Source organism: Stegostoma tigrinum, chromosome 14, assembly GCF_030684315.1.
Source record: "Stegostoma tigrinum isolate sSteTig4 chromosome 14, sSteTig4.hap1, whole genome shotgun sequence".
NCBI classification, from domain to species: Eukaryota; Metazoa; Chordata; class Chondrichthyes; order Orectolobiformes; family Stegostomatidae; genus Stegostoma; species Stegostoma tigrinum.
Window position 1 is genome coordinate 62965090 of NC_081367.1, and position 18223 is coordinate 62983312.

General features: G+C 43.3%; 1 protein-coding gene across 1 annotated transcript in view; it reads left to right on the top strand.

Moving 5' to 3' along the window:
• Nucleotides 1–647: 647 nt before the first annotated feature.
• Nucleotides 648–18223, top strand: part of LOC125457970 (probable G-protein coupled receptor 149) — a 41200-nt gene continuing 23624 nt past the window's right edge. Inside the window, exons 1-2 of the mRNA XM_048542796.2 lie at nucleotides 648–1972; nucleotides 3448–3640. Of these exons, the coding sequence (XP_048398753.2) occupies nucleotides 1103–1972; nucleotides 3448–3640 (1063 nt within the window). The 5' untranslated portion in view covers nucleotides 648–1102. The remainder of the gene's footprint in view (nucleotides 1973–3447; nucleotides 3641–18223) is intronic.

The window sequence follows — 18223 nt, forward strand, 5'->3', positions numbered from 1 at the left end:
ATTACCACATTGTTGTTTTACAAGCTTGCTGTGCACTAATTAGCCACAGAAATTTATCATTATGACAGTTTTGAAAGAGCAACGGACAATCCTCTCTGAGCCCGTTCTGAATAAGGATCACTGGGCCCCCAAAAGTTAACTCTGCCTTCTCTCCACTCAGATCTGCTGAGTTTTTGCAACAATTTCAGGTTAAATTATCTCTTCCTGTATCTTTCAATCTTGGTTGCGACTGCCCACATTGCTTTTCGTCGTACGGCATCCACGCTGAACAAGCCTCACCTTGGCCACTGATAAAAAGTAAATGCATTTTGCATGTATAAGTTGTCAATTTGCAGTCGTGTTTCCATTTTTTTTCTCTTTCTTTGATCAGCATCATTGCACTCTGAAGCCAAGTCTTAATGCGCGGGTAACTCAGCAGCGTGGCCACAGTGCATTGCGGGTAACATTTCAGAAAGCTTCTCCTTGAAGTGCGGATTGAAGGTAAATGTCTATAACACGTGCAATGGCAAAGAGGGAGGGAGGAATTCTGATTTCCTGGATTGGTATTGTACATGGATTGGACGATGACGCAACTTGGGCGCGTCACCTTAGTCGCCAGCCCCTATTCTCCGTCAATGTAAATGTGCACTTCAACAAAAGCGTGGATGTGCTCCGTTTCTGTCTATCTCGCTCGCTAATCATTGCCTTTTTAGAAAAAAAACAAAAAGAGTATCAATTTCCTCTGTATTCAATCCATCAAAAACGAGTGAAAATGAGAGATACTGCTGAGCAGAGCGAAACTGGACGGAGCGATCACGATTTAAAGTCCAAACTAAAGTGCCAGGAAAAGCCAGAGAAAAAGTGAGCAGCATTTCAGCACAACGAAAGGAGGACAGCGACCAGGGCACGCACCCACCGGAGTCCTGTTGCAGGCGTGCGAGCGAAGCGCCAGCGAGTTCAGGCATGACAACCCCAAGACAAGTGTCTGAAACTGGCTTTAATCAGGGAGGTGAAAGACATGCAGCTTTGGCATTGCAGGAAAACCATGCTTGAGACCTCCGCCGCTTGAACTCCATGAGCAGATCCGCTGGCTCAGCGGTGATCCCGAAGAGACCGGTCCACAATGGACACTCCAGACGGGGGCAAATCGGTGAATGTCTATTTATTTTGCCTTACCCTCATCTGCACGCCCCTCATCTTCATGGGCAGCGTTTACTCGCTGGCCTGCCTGCTGAAGACGAGAAACAAGAACTTCCTGGTGGTCGTTATGGCTTCGCTTGCTATAGATGACCTCCTTTACGTGGTCGCCTTGTCTATGTTCATGTACTTGCAGTGGGGAAAGGAGAAGGTGCCTAGTTCTGTGTGCACCCTTTCAGCCGCCCTGTATCTATTGCAAGGGGTGTCCGCCGCTCTCAAGTCCTCCTTAATCGTCTCCTACGACTACTATACAACCAGGCGATCCAGGCTTTTCAGAAGCAACCAGCAATCTGTCCCTATGATCTGGCTCCTGGCGATACTATGGGCTATCAGTCTGCTTGTGAGCGCCCTGCCTGTCTTTGGATGGGGCACTTTCATCCCAACTCCTTGGGGGTGTCTTGTGGACCACAGAAGCTCTTACGTGCCACTTCTCTTTGCCTTGTACTCCGCTTGCCTCCTCGTCCTCATCACCTTTTCTGTACCCCTCACCTATAAACTGCTTTGCTTCGAGGGGCAGCAACAGACACAGTTAAATCCTAGCTATCATCAAGTGGCTGACAGTATGAATCCCGCGAGTAATGCCTCCACCTTCGAGGATCCGGTGGACAGAACTTTAAGGTGTGTCCATACTGATGTAAGCTGGAGCCCAGATGTAAAAAATCAGTCTGATGTGATTCACTCAACGCAATGTCAAAGCAACTGCTTCGAGCACCGGAACTCAACAGTGGAGTTCGCTCAAAAGCGCTTTTCCTTAATATTAGCCATGACGAAAGTTGTCTTGTGGTTACCGCTAATGGTGAGTGAACCTATTTATCTATCTAACCCTCTATTATGCCTCTCGCGGCTATCTCTGGGGTTATATTGTTCCAGTTATTTCAGCTGAACAACTTTAATAATGCCAGAAAGTGATTATACATCTGTCCAGGTTGAGAACTAATAGTTGATGGAGAATCTGTGATCAGTTGAATTCATGTGCAACTTAACGGTAAAACCTGGGTAATAAACTGATACATAACACAAACCTAAAACCGCTCCTATCAATCCGCTATTTTTCATACTTGGAAAATATTGTAGAGAAACACCGAAGTGCAAACTGCAAGTTTCCTTTCCAGTAATTACACTAGGATGATCTTCTAGTTTGCAAAAACAAAAGATTCCATGATCATGCAGGCTAGCTGACCACCAGCATCCTCTCTGCATAGGTCAGTGCTTCTCAAACTTTTCCCACTGTAATCCCATTTTGAGGCTTGAATATTGTCACAATCCCTGCATAAGGAACTGTGAGGAGAGGATGTGGGTCAGGGACAGAAGACCTGAAGACTTGTAAGAGAGAAATGGGGGAGAGGGGTCTTGTGAGTTTGTGAGAGATGTTTGGGAGGTGGAAGAGACAAGATCTATGAAACGGGGTGGGGGAGGCTTGAGGTCTCAGCTCCACTTTTGTAAACCCTGGTTTAGGTTCTTTGACAGAACTATTCAATTAATCTCATTCCCCTGCTCATTCTTTGAGGCCTTGCAATTTGAAACTTCTCAATTATTTACCTATTCGCTTTTCAACAGATACAATTGAGTCTGACTTAATTGGCCATTCAACCAATGCATTCTAAATCATGACAACTGGTTTTGGAGGTGGGGGTGGGTGGGACGAGGAAGGTTTAATTTCTTCTTTAGTTCTTTTCCCAGTTACGTTAAGTCAGTGTTCTGTGTTTACTGACAGTCACCAATTCCAACTTCTCTAGTGTCTCTACATATCAAATGTCCCTCAACTGGGATCCATTCCAGAAAATTGCCTCTGCATTCTCTCCACAGCCTTGACATTCTTCCTAAACTGTGCTGCTCAGCATTGTGTACTGTACCAGCTGAGGCCGAACCAATAATTTACAAAGGTTTAACATAATCTCTCTATATTTCTACCCTCATCCTCTGATAACAAAGCCAAGGACCCCACAATTTTTCTTAAAACCTTATCATCTTGTCTGTCACCTTCAAAAATTTGTGTTCATTTAGTCCTGAATCTTTCAATTCCTGTGCTGCCTGTTCAAATTGGAATGGTTAGCTTGTATTGAACCTTGTAATTTATTCTGCTAAAATGCACAGTGTTGCTGTTAGTTTTTTTTTGACACTTGAATTACACCACAAACATTTGTGTTTATTTTATGCAACAGTGAGTTCTACCTTCCATGGTTATGATGTATATCTCCATTTTCAGAGATTGATTGTTTCAATGAGGTTATATATCTGAGTGACCACCTGATTGATCTCTGTGTTTCACAGGTACAACTGCTTGTCCATCATGTCACCAAACTTGAGAATGTTTCCTTTGAGTCTTTGGGTTTTGTCCTGACCTTGCTGGCAGCTGCTATAACACCAGTGTTTGTTCTGTCTGAAAGATGGATTCATCTGCCATGTGGATGCATCATCAACTGCCGAAAGAATGTGTACACAGTCGCATCAGAGCCAACCAAAGGTAAGAAACATTCTATAGTACTTTTGACTGGCATGCAGTCAACTCACACTGAGGCAATGCAAGTCAAGTTTAGGATAAATATTATAAAAAGCTTCCATTTAGGAAAGTATGTAACCCCAAATGTTGTCTCTGATATTAAATCTTCTTATAATACTGATGCAGTTCACTGTTAGTATAACAGCATTCTTGGTAGATATAAACTACAAAGCTAACTTACACTAACAAATCACCTTTGATATAGTCAAAAGTCCAAGAGGGTCTTACAGTGGGAATCTCTACCAAGAACTTGTAACAGAGTTGAAGGGCTAACCTAATATACTGTTGAAGAAGTCAGTCCTAAGACAATTATCCTTTGAATTCAAAATAGGTTCATGGACTCAAGAGACAGAGTCAGCTAATCAATTATCTTTCTCTATCATGTCAATACAAACCCCACAAAATGTATTTATGAAATTGATACCTTGACACTTACATGTAATGAAGCGATTTGTAACCTTCACTCGCTGACGACTAATGCTAACAAATGAAGACAAATAAATCAAAAAACAACTCAAAAATTACCTCTTTAATGAAAGAATGATCAGTATGGGAAGCTCACAAAAATGGTCATGCCTTGGTTGGTAGAATACATTCCCTTGAGTCATGGGGTTCTGGGTTTAAGCTTTAGTTCATGTATCCAAGGTTAAAACTCCAATTCATGTCAGAGGTGCTATCCTTTGGATAAGACTTGCCAAGATACCATCTTCCACTACAATAGATGTGGCAGGCACCTTGGCTCTACTTTATACAGGTAGTGGCGTTATCCAAAAGCCAATGCTTGTCCCTCAATCAAGATCAGAACAAAAAGATAACCTGGTTACTTTAAATTGCTGTTTGTGAGAGGTTGTTGCGTGTAAATTGGATGCTGTGGTTCTAACATTCTAACAGGGCTCATACTTCAGAACTTCTTCATTAGCTGTAAAACATGCTCGACAAATGGTAGTTGCTAAAAGTGCTAATAAAGGTTGTCATTCTTTCACAAGAAGTAGCCCACAGGGAATTTGGGCTGCTGTTCTTCTCAGCCTAACAAACAGAAACTTGTATCAGAGATAATCTGCTCCAGGATGAGGCATTCCACTCCCATACATCCCAGATGCCCTCGTTTTTCAATGACCGTAACGTACCCCCCGCAGTGGTCGCTAACACCCTCAACCATGTCTCCCGCATTTCACGCAACTCATCCCTCACACCCTGTCCCCCCAACAACCGTCAAAAGAGAATCCCCCTTGTCCTCACATACCACCCCACTGACCCCCGGATCCAGCGCATCATCCTCTGACACTTCCGCCATCTGCAATCTGACCCCATCACCAGAGACATTGTGCCCTCCCCACCCTTGTCTGCTTTCCGGAGGGACCATCTCTCTGTGACACCCTTGTCCGCTCCACACTCCCCTCCAACCCCACCACACCCAGCACCTTCCCCTGCAACCGCAGGAAGTGCTACGCTTGCCCCCATACCTCCTCCCTCACCCCCAACCCAGGCCCCAAAAAGATCTTCCACATCAAGCAGATGTTCACCTGCACATCTGTGAATGTGGTATACTGCATCTGCTGTACCCGTTGTGGCCTCCTCTACATTGGGGAAACCAAGTGGAGGCTTGGGGACCGCTTTGCAGAACACCTACACTCGGTTTGCAATAAACAACTGCACCTCCCAGTCGCGAACCATTTCAACTCCCCCTCCCATTCCTCAGACAATATGTCCATCCTGGGCCTCCTGTGGTGCCACAACGATGCCACCCGAAGGTTGCAGGAACAGCAACTTATATTCCACTTGGGAACCCTGCAGCCCAATGGTATCAATGTGGATTTCACAAGCTTCAAAATCTCCCCTCCCCCTACTGCATCCCAAAACCAGCCCGTCCTGCCATCCTAACGTGTTCTTCCTCTCACCTATCCCCTCCTCCCATCTCAAGCCGCACCTCAATTTCCCATTTACTAACCTCATCCCACCCCCCCGACCTGTCTGCCCTCCCCAGACTGACATATCCGCTCCCTACCTCCCCACCTACACTCACCTCCACTGGCTCCATGCCCACCTCTTTAACTTGTCTGTCTCCTCTCCACCTATCTTCTCCTCTAACCATCTTCAATCCGCTTTCCCCTCGCTCCCTATTTATTTCAGAGCCCTCTCCCCATCCCCCTTTTCTGATGAAGGGTCTAGGCCCAAAACATCAGCTCCTGTGCTCCTCAGATTCTGCTTGGCCTGCTGTGTTCATCCAGCTCCACACTTGTGGAGAAACTTGTGATGTGAGCATCATTGGCTGATCCAGCATTTATTGCACGTTCTGAGTTACCTTTGAAAAAGGTAATGGTAAGTTGAGTACTTGTACTGCTGCAGTCTATTTTTTATCGGTAGACCCACAATGCTATTGGGGATGGAGTTCCAGAATTTTGACAAAGCACTAATGAAGGAATGCCAAAATATTTCCAAGTCAGCATGATTAGTGGGTTGAAGAGGAACTTTCAGCTGGTGGTGTTCCCATGTATCTTCTGCTCTTGTTCTTTGGGTCATGCATTTGAAGGCTGCCGCTGAAGGAGCCTTGATGAATTTCTGCAATACATTTGATGCTACTGTGGTGGCACAGAGCCTGTTTCTGTGCTGTATTGTTCTTTATCACATTCCTGCCTTGTGTCTTGAAGATGGTGGGCAATTTTTGTGCATTCAGGACATTGGTATACACAGCAGCCAACCTCATGTAGCCGCAGTATTTATTTGGCTAGCCCAGTTTTGTATCTGATCATTTGTAACCTTGAGGATGTTGATAATGAGGGAGTTAGCAATAATAATGTTATTGGATGTCAATAGGCGATGGTTACATTCTCTTTTATTAAAGATGGTCATTGCCTAGGATTTGTGTGGCACAATATAAAGCTTTACACCATGAATGTGCTTATGTTATATGTACTATTAATATCATTGTCAGCATCAGCGGTTCCATGCAGACGATGATGATTCTCTTCCACTCTTAGGGTGAGCCCGTCAGCGACAGTACAGACCAATACATCTACCACAGACTCTGTAACACTTGGGGCAGATCATGGTCAGGGGTAGGGGCGGGTTGGGCATTGGTGTGGCAGCACGGTCCTTTTGCCTGGCTTCCACTTCTTCCAGATGGCAAATCTCAAGATGCCCAATGCCGTCCCGGATTCTCCTCCTCCACTTTGGACGGCCTTGGCCAGTGGTTCCCAGGTGTCTGTGGGAATGCCGCACACCACCAGTAAAGCCTTGAGGGTATCACTGAAGTGTTTCCTCTGTCCACCTGGGGCTCACCTGCAGTTTTGAAGCTGGGAGTAGAGCACCTGCTCAGGAAGTCTCCAGTCGGTCATGTGACGAAGTGCCCAGCCCATCATAATCAATCTAGGGTGGTCAGTGCCTTAATGCTGGGAATATTGGTTAGGTCAAGGTCTCTGGTGTTGGTGCAGCTTTCTTCCCAGAGGATTTGCAAGATCTTTTGCAGGCAGCATTGGTGGTACTGCTCCAGTGCGTTCAGGTGTCTGCTGTAGACAGTCCGTGTCTCAGAGCCATATAGCAAGGTGGGAACCACCACAGCTCTGCAAACCATGATCCTGGTGTCGGATATGATGTTGTTGTTCTCAAACTCCCTTTTCCTCAGGTTATTCAGGCTGTGCTAGCACACTAGAGGTGATGCTAGATGTTTTATATAAAAGCATGCCATCAACCAGGTATACCAACTTCTTCTTTTTGTACACACACTTTATGGTATGGCTTTTAGTCTCTTTATTGTTCTCCAAACAACTCACATATTCAGACTTTCATGGGGTGGTCTTCTGTGGATGATGGCAGGACAGCACTTTATTATCTTTGATACTTCCTACACTCAAACACTTTCTCATCCCTGTTCTCACATGTTGTAGATGTGTTCGTATCTTGTCATTGCTTAATTTTCATTGCCAGTCTTTCTAACCACGATATTTGGCCAGGGCTGACTCTGAGCCTGATAATCGAAGAATCAATGCCAGCTATTGATATGTCACTTAATAGATCGTTGTCAAGATTTTCATTTCTTAAGGTGGGGAAAGATGTGATGACAGTGAACATGTTCAGGAAAGGGAATCCCAGGATACAAATTTGTAATTACACAAAGAGTATTCACAGAAAACCCAAAGTCAATGGCTAAAGATTTGTGAATGCAAGAAGTTAGGAGGGGATGAAGTAGTCAGGGTAGAAAAGAGTTTATTAGTTGACACAACTGAAGTCTTTCTTCTCAAAATATAGCTAGTTAGTCAGATTCCAACTTGCACCCTTCCACTCAAAACACTTTTGCCTCAAAAAGTGCATCCAACTGTGAATTGTATTGCAAGGACAATGGACCATCTAGAATTGAAATGAGTAACAATATAGCTTCTAAAATAATTAGGTTTCATGATTGAGAAATAAACAGCTCAAGAACTGAGGAAGCCCTAAAATTCAACTAAGTGAATTTAGAATCAAAACATTTGCAGAAAAAAGACATGAGTGAAAAACTGGACTAAGAAAGAGAGAAAAAAATCATGAAAAGAAAGTAAGGCCTTTTTTCAAATGAATTTGACATTTTTAAGATCTCCAGCAACAATTTACAGTCCGAAGAAATGAATCTCTGCATTGATTCACTGTCACATTGGTCACTCTCTTGGCCAGAGAGGCCAATTGACAGTTATCACGTATTATCATATTTTTGCAAGAGTAATTACCTTGTTAGTTACTGGGCACAACTTCCTATGGGCTCTTGTGGCATTGTGATATTGTCCCCACATCTGGGCCAGAAGGCCTGGATTCACAGTCCCAGGCTCTCCAAAGGAGAGCATGACGAAACAAGTGGTGAAAAATATAACTTGTTGTGGTGAGGTGAATTAGTAACTATTGCACGCAAGCAGCCACTTTATGAAACTCACAGAGAGGTTGAGGAGGTTGAAGAGGCTGAACTGCCACATATTATGAGGATAATGACAGAGCAGGTCAGAATATACAGAAGCTTGTGATGATTCACAATAAATGGGCAATGAACAACAGTTAAGAAACTTGATAACTTCCTGGGTAAAGAATCACACTTGATTGCCATCACATCCACAAACATTCATTCTTTCCACAATTGACGTTCACTAGCAATAGCGTACCATCCATAGGATGCACTGCAGAAATCATTACGGCTACATAGACTGTACCTTCCAAACCAAAAGCAAACCTATCATCCAGAAAGCCAAGGGCAGCATTCTTCTGAGAAAACCATTTCAAGTTCCCCTCCAATCTACTCACCATCCTCTCTGGAAAATATTGCCATTCCCTCCCTGTCCTGACATTGGATCAAATTCCTGGCATTCTCTCCAGAACTTCATTGTTGATATGCCATCACCAAATGGAATACAGCAGTCCAAAAAGACCACTTTCTCAAAGGCTATTGGGGATGGGCAATAAATGCTGGCCTAGCCAGCGACACTTACATCCCAGAGTGAAAAATACAGAAGAATGCTTCCTCATCGCACGTTGCTGCATAACTTTCACATGATCAATAGTGTCATTCAGACACCTTTAATGTTGCAGAAAAGTTGTTCTCTTTTGCTTGACACAAATGACCACCACAAAATCGTAATGAATAAAAAATTTGCATGGGTATTGTATGAATCTGTGGAGAGTCTAATGATTTATCTGCATTTTAATTTCAATACTCATATACTTGATCATTAACATATATAAAGTAATGAATGCTGCCCATAGCAAATTAGACTTCCTTTGCTTGTGATATTGTGCTTCACAGGTAGCAAGAATCATGAAGCAGAAATGGCACAATTTCCTTTATTGGGTATCTAGAATCTCATTGAGAAAGGTATGCAACTGTGTATCTGAATGCAATTGTGTATCTAAATGAAACTGGACAGGTCACCTGGCATTTTCCTAGGCACCTGAAAAGACAACGGCAGAAACAGTCCTGTCGACCCTGCAAAGTCCTCCTCACTAACATCATGGGGGCTAGTGCCAAAATTGGGAGAGCTGTCTCACAGCCTAGTTAATCAACAGCCTGATAGTCATACTCACAGAATTATACCTTACGGGCAATGTCCCAGACAGCACCATCACAATCCCTGGATATATGCTGTCAAATCGGGATGACAGACCCAGCAGAGGTGATGGCACAGTGGCATACAGTCAAGAGGGTGTTGCTGTAGGAGTCCTCAACATTGACTCCAGTCCCCATGAAGTCTCATGGCTTCAGGTTAAACATGGGCAAGGAAACATCCTGCTGACTACCACATACCGTCCTCCCTCAGCTGATGAATCAGCACTCCTCCATGTTGAACAATGCTTAGAGGAAGCACTGAGGATGACAAGGGCACAAAATGTACTCTGGGTGGGAGATTTCAATGTCCACCACCTAGAGTGGCCCAGCAACAGTACCACTGTTCGAGCTGGTTGGGCCCTAAAGGAGATAGCTGCTAGACTGGGTCTGCGGCAGGTGGTGAGGCAACCAACAAGAGATTAAAACAAATGTGACCTCACCCTTACTAATCTGCCAGCTGCAGTTGCATCTGTTCATGACAGTATTGGTAAGAGTGACCATCGCACAGTCCTTGTGGAGACGAAGTCCTGCCTTCACATTAAGAACAACCTTCAATGTGTTGTGTGGCACTATCACCACGCTAAATGGGACAGACTTCACACAGATCTAGCAACTCATGAATTGGCATCCATGAGGCACTGTGGGCCATCAACAACAGCAGAATCATACTCCAGCACAATCTGTTACCTCATGCCCTGGCATTACCATCAAGCCCCAGGGATCAACCCTGGTTCAATGGAGAGTGCAGGACGGCATGCCAGGAGCAGCACCAGGCATACCTGAAGATGAGGAATGAGCCTGGTGAAGCCACGAAACAGGACTACTTACATACCAAACAGCAAAAGCAGCAAGTGATAGATAGAGCTAAGCGATCCTACAACCAACAGATCAGATCTAAGCTCTGCAGCCCTGTCACATCTAGTTGTGAACGGTGGTGGACAATTAAACAACTCACTGGAGGAGGGGGCTTCACAAATATCCCTATCGTCAATGTTGGAAGAGCCCTGCACATCAATGCAAAAGATAAGGCTGAAGCATTTGCAGCAATCTTCAGCCAAAAGTGCTGAGTGAGTGATCCATCTCAGCATCCTCCAGTAGTCCCCAGCATCTCAGATATCAGTCTTCAGCCAATTTTCAAAAAGGCCCAATAGTAATTGAAACCTGAAAACTTCACACATGTCAATTATTTTTCAGAGCTAATGAGTTTGACTGATGCATTTCACACTTACCACATTACGAAAAGAATACTGAGATTTGAAGGGCTAAAAATTGACTAGGCTCGTAATGAGAGATGGGATTATTTTATTGTGTAGTATGACACCACATTGAGTTTGGATTCAAGAAGCAAGGTCAGGGGTAAAGCAGGATCAAGAACTGTTCTTCAAGCTTCGACTTCAAAGTCATTCTAGTTATTAAACAGTAATACTAAGTATTGCTGTCCATAATAATGAGTGATGTACCAGGTTCTGACATTGTGTAAGGACCAATCTATCTTCATTGCATTTTCATGTCCAAATGCTCTCTCAATCTTTTATGTCTAGAGTAGTCTAAATCCAACATTGTACAATTTATACTCAGGTATGTACAGCTCTGTGACATAGGACCAAGGATCTTGAACCCCTTGCAGCGATCATAAAATGAGACCATACCATGCCTGATTAATTTGAGGCAAACAGCATATCAAAACAATGCACATCTAGCCTGCTCTGCTTAAAGGCAGTTTATTGCCCTTAACACAGAGATACACTCATTGTGTACTGCAGCCCCTGGAGTGTGTCCAAGGCAACTGCAAAACATATAGTAAGGAAATTCAAGAGTGACAAGTATTTCATTTTACGTGTTATTAATGGTAGTGTAGTTATGGAATTACTCCTTTTTTATATTGTGTCTTTTATTACAGGATATTGGCGAAGAGGATACTGTGATGGTATGTGGCAGAGAGATGGAAAGTTGGGAAATTGTGGATATGAGGATGAAATTGTAGGCGAGTAGATTTAAAAGGGCCAATCTTTGATGTCCAATCTGGTGCAAAGCAGCTCCAGACACTTTCTTCCTTCCTCCTCCCCCACTTCTAATCCATTAGCTTCCTTCTCTATTTCCATCTGAGGTGACCCTGAATGCCATACAAGAGCCGCCCGCTGTTGAGCATGAAATTGTGGAAAATAGTGTAGACCACTACAAATGGGAGCCACTTTTGGCTATACTGAAGGATTGCTCAGTAGAAACTTTCGTTTGGAGTACTGTTGTCTTTCCCAGTGGTACTCTTAGCCCTTGTTGTAAGCCCATCATGCAATTAAGATTTGTGGTGTTTGGGAGCCAGGGAACGCAGGTAGACCTTGATACCATGGCTAGTCTCTGGTTCACCATATTTGTTCAAATATTTTATGTATGGTGGGTACAGGAAGAAACCATCATGGCTGCTGACAGGTTAGCAGGCAATCAGTGACGTGATGTTTTAGTGCATAATGCATGCTGACTGCACATTCAAAGAGTGGCTTCATTTGTGTTTTTGCTACATTTCTCCACTAATATGAAAGCCTAACATAAATATATGTGTGGTTGATGGCTCCTGCTCAATCACACTAGACTGTCAAAAAGACATTCCCGTACATAATGCTGCTCTTCGACAAGGGAGAAGACTATGAACTATCCTTTCATGACACTCAGCTCCTCTGTCAGTTCCATAATATTACTGTCAACTTGACATGATGGCCATATTATTTGCTCTTTCCTGGAAGGATCAGCTGGTCTAGAAGTTAAGAACCACAATGATCTTCACCATGCTGTGTGGCTATGGGTCCAGTTGTTGGAAATGGTGCAGCTAAATATAGCTATTTAGGCACTGTCCCCCCTGAAGTTTGAGGTGGAAGAATTTCTTCTTGAATCTAGGTGGATTCATGGTGAATCATCTTCCTGCTCCCTTACAAACACATTTATCCCTCTCTGCTACTCACACTCAATCAACCTACAATGTTGCAGCTAAGAGAAACAGCAATTAGAGTTCTCTTAACAGAAAGCAAGCTTTCTGAAGATAAATATCCACTTCCTCTGACCTGCTTGTCAATGTTCAACAAGTACTTGTTCTGAATCTAAAAGTCCTTCCAGACTCCTGTAACAGTGAAAACCGTTATTCTGTGAACTCTGCAGCTATGAAAGAAAGATATAATCACTTTGTCAGAAAATCTTTCAAATGTAAATAAATGAGTCCTTGTGATTTTGGCTCAAATTTACTACCAAAATACAAGTTTATTACTCACACACTAATAGGATAACTGTTACAGTTATACAGCTCATTCATTCAACTTAGTTTCCCACCAACCCAAGCTGATCAGAATTGGCTTCTGTAGATGTTGAATGACTAGCCATGCCATGAGCTCAGAGCTTAAAGGCACTGATCCTGACATTCTATACCCTAGTTTGCGAATTGTATCACATAATGTCAGAGTGTGTTTTGAAGCCAGGATATCTTCTTGCTAGAATTCCAGACTTGAACTTTACAAAGGACAATCCCAGATCCATTGTTCTCGTCAACAGTGAAATTCGTAACTCACCCAGAATGTAGCCAACATGTCTACCATCTTTTCTGCTTACAGTGTTCAGACCAATCTCCGACGTTAACACAAATCACTCACATCACAATGTGAATAACTTTAGGATTTGAGCAAATTTTAACAGGCTCCACCTGTAGGTTCAAAGGTAATTTTTACATTGCTACAATGCTTTATTAAATGGCCCACTGCTGCTCCTATGTCTTATATCCTTAATTAGTCACATTAAGGTGGTGTGGTGAATGTGGATATTTTTGTAGTGTTTAAGAGGGAGTGTTAAGGAGACTTGTGTGGTTCAATATGGAAATTATGATCTGATTCATCTGTGTGCTCCTGGCATGATGGAGCTGAATTGTACAGTCAACAATCGCTTACATTCCCATGATGAGATTACATTTCTTAATCTGCATGGATGAAGAAATGTCACTCTGTTCAATTGATCTGCTCGGGGAGTCAGGCAATAAGATTTCTAACTGATTTGGATGTGAACATTTGAGGCATGGTTAGTAAGTTTGCAGATGACTTCAAAATTAGAGATGTAGTGGACAGAGAAGAAGGTTACCTCAAAGTACAATGGATCTTGATCAGATGGGTCAATGAGTTGAGGAGTGGTAGATGCAGTTAATTTAGGTAAATGTGAGGTACTACATTTTTGAAAGGCATATCAGGGCAGAACTTATACGCTTAATGGTGAGGTCCTGAAGAGTGTTGCTGAACAAAGAGACCTTGGCATGCAGGTTCATCATTCCTTGAAAGTTGAGTTGTAGGTAGACAGGATAGTGAAGAAGGTGTGTGGTATGCTTGCCTTTATTGGTCAGTGCTTTGAGTAAAGGAGATGGGAGGTCATGCTGCAGCTGTACAGGACATTGGTTCGGCTACTTTTGGTGTATTGTGTGCAATTCTGGCCTCCCACCATTAGGATGGATGTTGTGAATCCAGAAAGGGTTCAGAAAAGATTTAGGAGGATGTGGCCAGGGTTGAAGGGTTTGAGCTATAGAGAGAGGCTGAATCGGCTGGGGCTATTTTCCCTGGAGCAGTGGACACTGAGGGATGACCTTATGGAACTTTCTAAAATCATGAGGGGCATGGATCAGGTAAACAGGGAAGGCTTTTTCCCCAGGCTTGAGTATCCAAAACTGGAGGGCATAGATTTAAGATGAGAGGGAAAAGATTTAAAAGGGACCTAAAGTGCAACTTTTTCATGCAGAGGGTGGTGCATGTTAAAGACATGGTGAAGGCTGGTACAATTATAACAATTACACCACTAGAAATGCTGACAAATGGGACTAGATTTATTTAGGATACCTGGTTGGCATGGACAAGTTGGACCAAAGGGACAGTTTCCATGCTGTTTATCTCAATGACACTGTGACTCTAATGATGCAGTGGTGTGTCTCTGACAGTAACGCCTCAATTTCCTCATGAAGGGAGCACCTTTTCTTGCCTGAATTTGTTGTGGCTTTTACAGTTAGACCATTGTGAGAACCTCTGGCATCACCAGTTTTTATCATTCACATATACAATACGGCTCTTTGAAAATCACAGGAGAAAAGTACTGCTGAGTTGACACTGTGCCTCCTTCCATTAAGCCCAAAGGTCACCATCATCATTCAGCAGATCTCTTCTGTAGAATATAGCTATGAATTTGAACTTACTCACAATTTGCAACTAATCCAAACCCAGGTTAACTGCAGGAAAAGTAATCAAAAATTGTACTCCATTATAAGTACACATTCGAAAGGAAATCATTTCTTCCTAACTAGTGGCTTTTAATTAGGCTTCCAGATTGGGTCTAGGCTGGAAATGGCAGCATGAATCCAGCCTTTCAAGTTAGAAAATCAGAGACCAACAAATTATTAAGACCCTGGATGTATTATTCAGTTTAGTGATGTTATCTCTCAAGATGTAAAGATCATTCTATAAAAATCCATTTGCCTTACAACTGTGTGTTTTTTGTTTTCCAATTTTCTTTGAAGTCGCACCTTATGAAAAGAGTATTGCTTCCTCAAGAGATTTCAGTCACAGCAGTCAAACTGACTGGACAGCTAGCAAACATGAAAGTCATCATTAAAGAACAAAAGTTGCATTTCATAAGCATAAAAAGCTTCCACCCCAGTTACCACTATTCTAAATTATTGCAAAGCAAAAATAATAATTACCTTCACAGCATCTCTTTTACCTTGCCAAAAAGTGGGCAGGTTGTCACTAGTTATCAACATGATTGAGCAAAACTATATACATGAAGCAACTATAGAAGAATAAAACAGGAATGATTCTACAGCTGCCAAATTAAAGAAGAAACTGGATAGCAAATTGCTACCATGAATAAGGTGGTGACTCCTAAGTAATGATACTGACGTAAAAAGAATGTTAAAATGCATGAGATTGGGGGGACTATGCTAATATAGGACAAACAAGCCTTTTTCTTACTAGCAGTAAGTGACAAGTGGGGTACCACAGAGCTTGGACCCCAGCTAAACACAGTATATATTAATGATTTAGCTGAGAATACTAAATGTAATGTCACCAAGTTTGGGAGTGTAATGCAATGCAAAAACATATTGGCAGCTTAAGCTGTTCATCATTAGTGGTTCATTTTTTCTTTTCGCTTCTTTCATCTGTTCATTTAACATCTTCACCAAGAGAATGGTTAAAACATGGAAACTATTGCCTCAGGGAGTACTTAGGTAGATGGCATAGATATATATAAGGAAAAGCTGGATGAATATTTGAGGAAAAAAATGGATAGAACGACATACTATAGGCTACAAAATAATTTGAGCCAATGATTTGCAAACAATACAACGAGCAACATGCCTTAGCTTAAGAGAGCCCAGACACATTTGTTTGGCAAGCCATTTTTTGCAAATGTGAAATCTATATTCACAAAAAATTAAATGTGCTGTGGCAATGTATTATGCAGTGAAGTAAAGCCTGATACAATTAGCAATTTACATGAAATTGTATAATAGCACTTTATTCTAAATTGCCCAATTCCCTTAATGGGAGTTCATCATTTGTCATTGACCTTGCAAGAGCTTCTATAAGTATTAATAGTCTAATCACAAAGATAAAGCTGTGTATGTTTGAGAATACCACTGGCCAGGGTATGTTCCATTACATCTGCAAGTTGAATATCATACTTACTTTCAAGATATCCATTCAGGATATATATACATGCACACATGATTAATGATGCACATATCTGGTATCAATGGAACGTAGTAAAGAATCAATACATTTTTGCTTAATTGGATTTTTGTTTAAAATATCGAAAAGATCATGAGATATTGCCAGCAAGGCCAACATTTATCTGCCCATTCCTAATTGCTGTTGAGGAATTACTGGTGAGTTTCTTTCTTGAATAGCAGTAAATGGTTTGTTATACTGTTTCAGAGGGCAGTAAAGAATTAACCATGTTGCTGTAGATCTGCAGGCACCCACAGGCCAGACCGGTAGGAGCGGGAGGTGTATTTCTTCAAGAAATATTAAGATAATCAAATGCATTTTTTAAACAATTAATAATTTTGTGGATAATTTTACTGGAACCAGCTTTGTTCATTCCTAGATAATAAAATGTGAGGCTGGATGAACACAGCAGGCCAAGCAGCATCTCAGGAGCACAAAAGCTGACGTTTCGGGCCTAGACCCTTCATCAGAGAGGGGGATGGGGGGAGGGAACTGGAATAAATAGGGAGAGAGGGGGAGGCAGACCGAAGATGGAGAGAAAAGAAGATAGGTGGAGAGGGTGTAGGTGGGGAGGTAGGGAGGGGACAGGTCAGTCCAGGGAAGACGGACAGGTCAAGGAGGTGGGATGAGGTTAGTAGGTAGCTGGGGGTGCGGCTTGGGGTGGGAGGAAGGGATGGGTGAGAGGAAGAACCGGTTAGGGAGGCAGAGACAGGTTGGACTGGTTTTGGGATGCAGTGGGTGGGGGGGAAGAGCTGGGCTGGTTGTGTGGTGCAGTGGGGGGAGGGGATGAACTGGGCTGGTTTAGGGATGCAGTAGGGGAAGGGGAGATTTTGAAACTGGTGAAGTCCACATTGATGCCATATGGCTGCAGGGTTCCCAGGCGGAATATGAGTTGCTGTTCCTGCAACGTTCGGGTGGCATCATTGTGGCAGTGCAGGAGGCCCATGATGGACATGTCATCAAGAGAATGGGAGGGGGAGTGGAAATGGTTTGCGACTGGGAGGTGCAGTTGTTTGTTGCGAACTCCCAGTCGCAAACCATTTCCACTCCCCCTCCCATTCTCTTGATGACATGTCCATCATGGGCCTCCTGCACTGCCACAATGATGCCACCCGAAGGTTGCAGGAACAGCAACTCATATTCCGCCTGGGAACCCTGCAGCCATATGGCATCAATGTGGACTTCACCAGTTTCAAAATCTCCCCTTCCCCTACTGCATCCCTAAACCAGCCCAGTTCATCCCCTCCCCCCACTGCACCACACAACCAGCCCAGCTCTTCCCCCCCACCCACTGCATCCCAAAACCAGTCCAACCTGTCTCTGCCTCCCTAACCGGTTCTTCCTCTCACCCATCCCTTCCTCCCACCCCAAGCCGCACCCCCAGCTACCTACTAACCTCATCCCACCTCCTTGACCTGTCCGTCTTCCCTGGACTGACCTATCCCCTCCCTACCTCCCCACCTACACCCTCTCCACCTATCTTTTTTACTCTCCATCTTCGGTCCGCCTCCCCCTCTCTCCCTATTTATTCCAGTTCCCTCCCCCCATCCCCCTCTCTGATGAAGGGTCTAGGCCCGAAACGTCAGCTTTTGTGCTCCTGAGATGCTGCTTGGCCTGCTGTGTTCATCCAGCCTCACATTTTATTATCTTGGAATCTCCAGCATCTGCAGTTCCCATTATCTTTGTTCATTCCCAATTTATTTAATTAATTGATTTTAAATTTCCTGAAAATCATGGTGGGAACCAAAC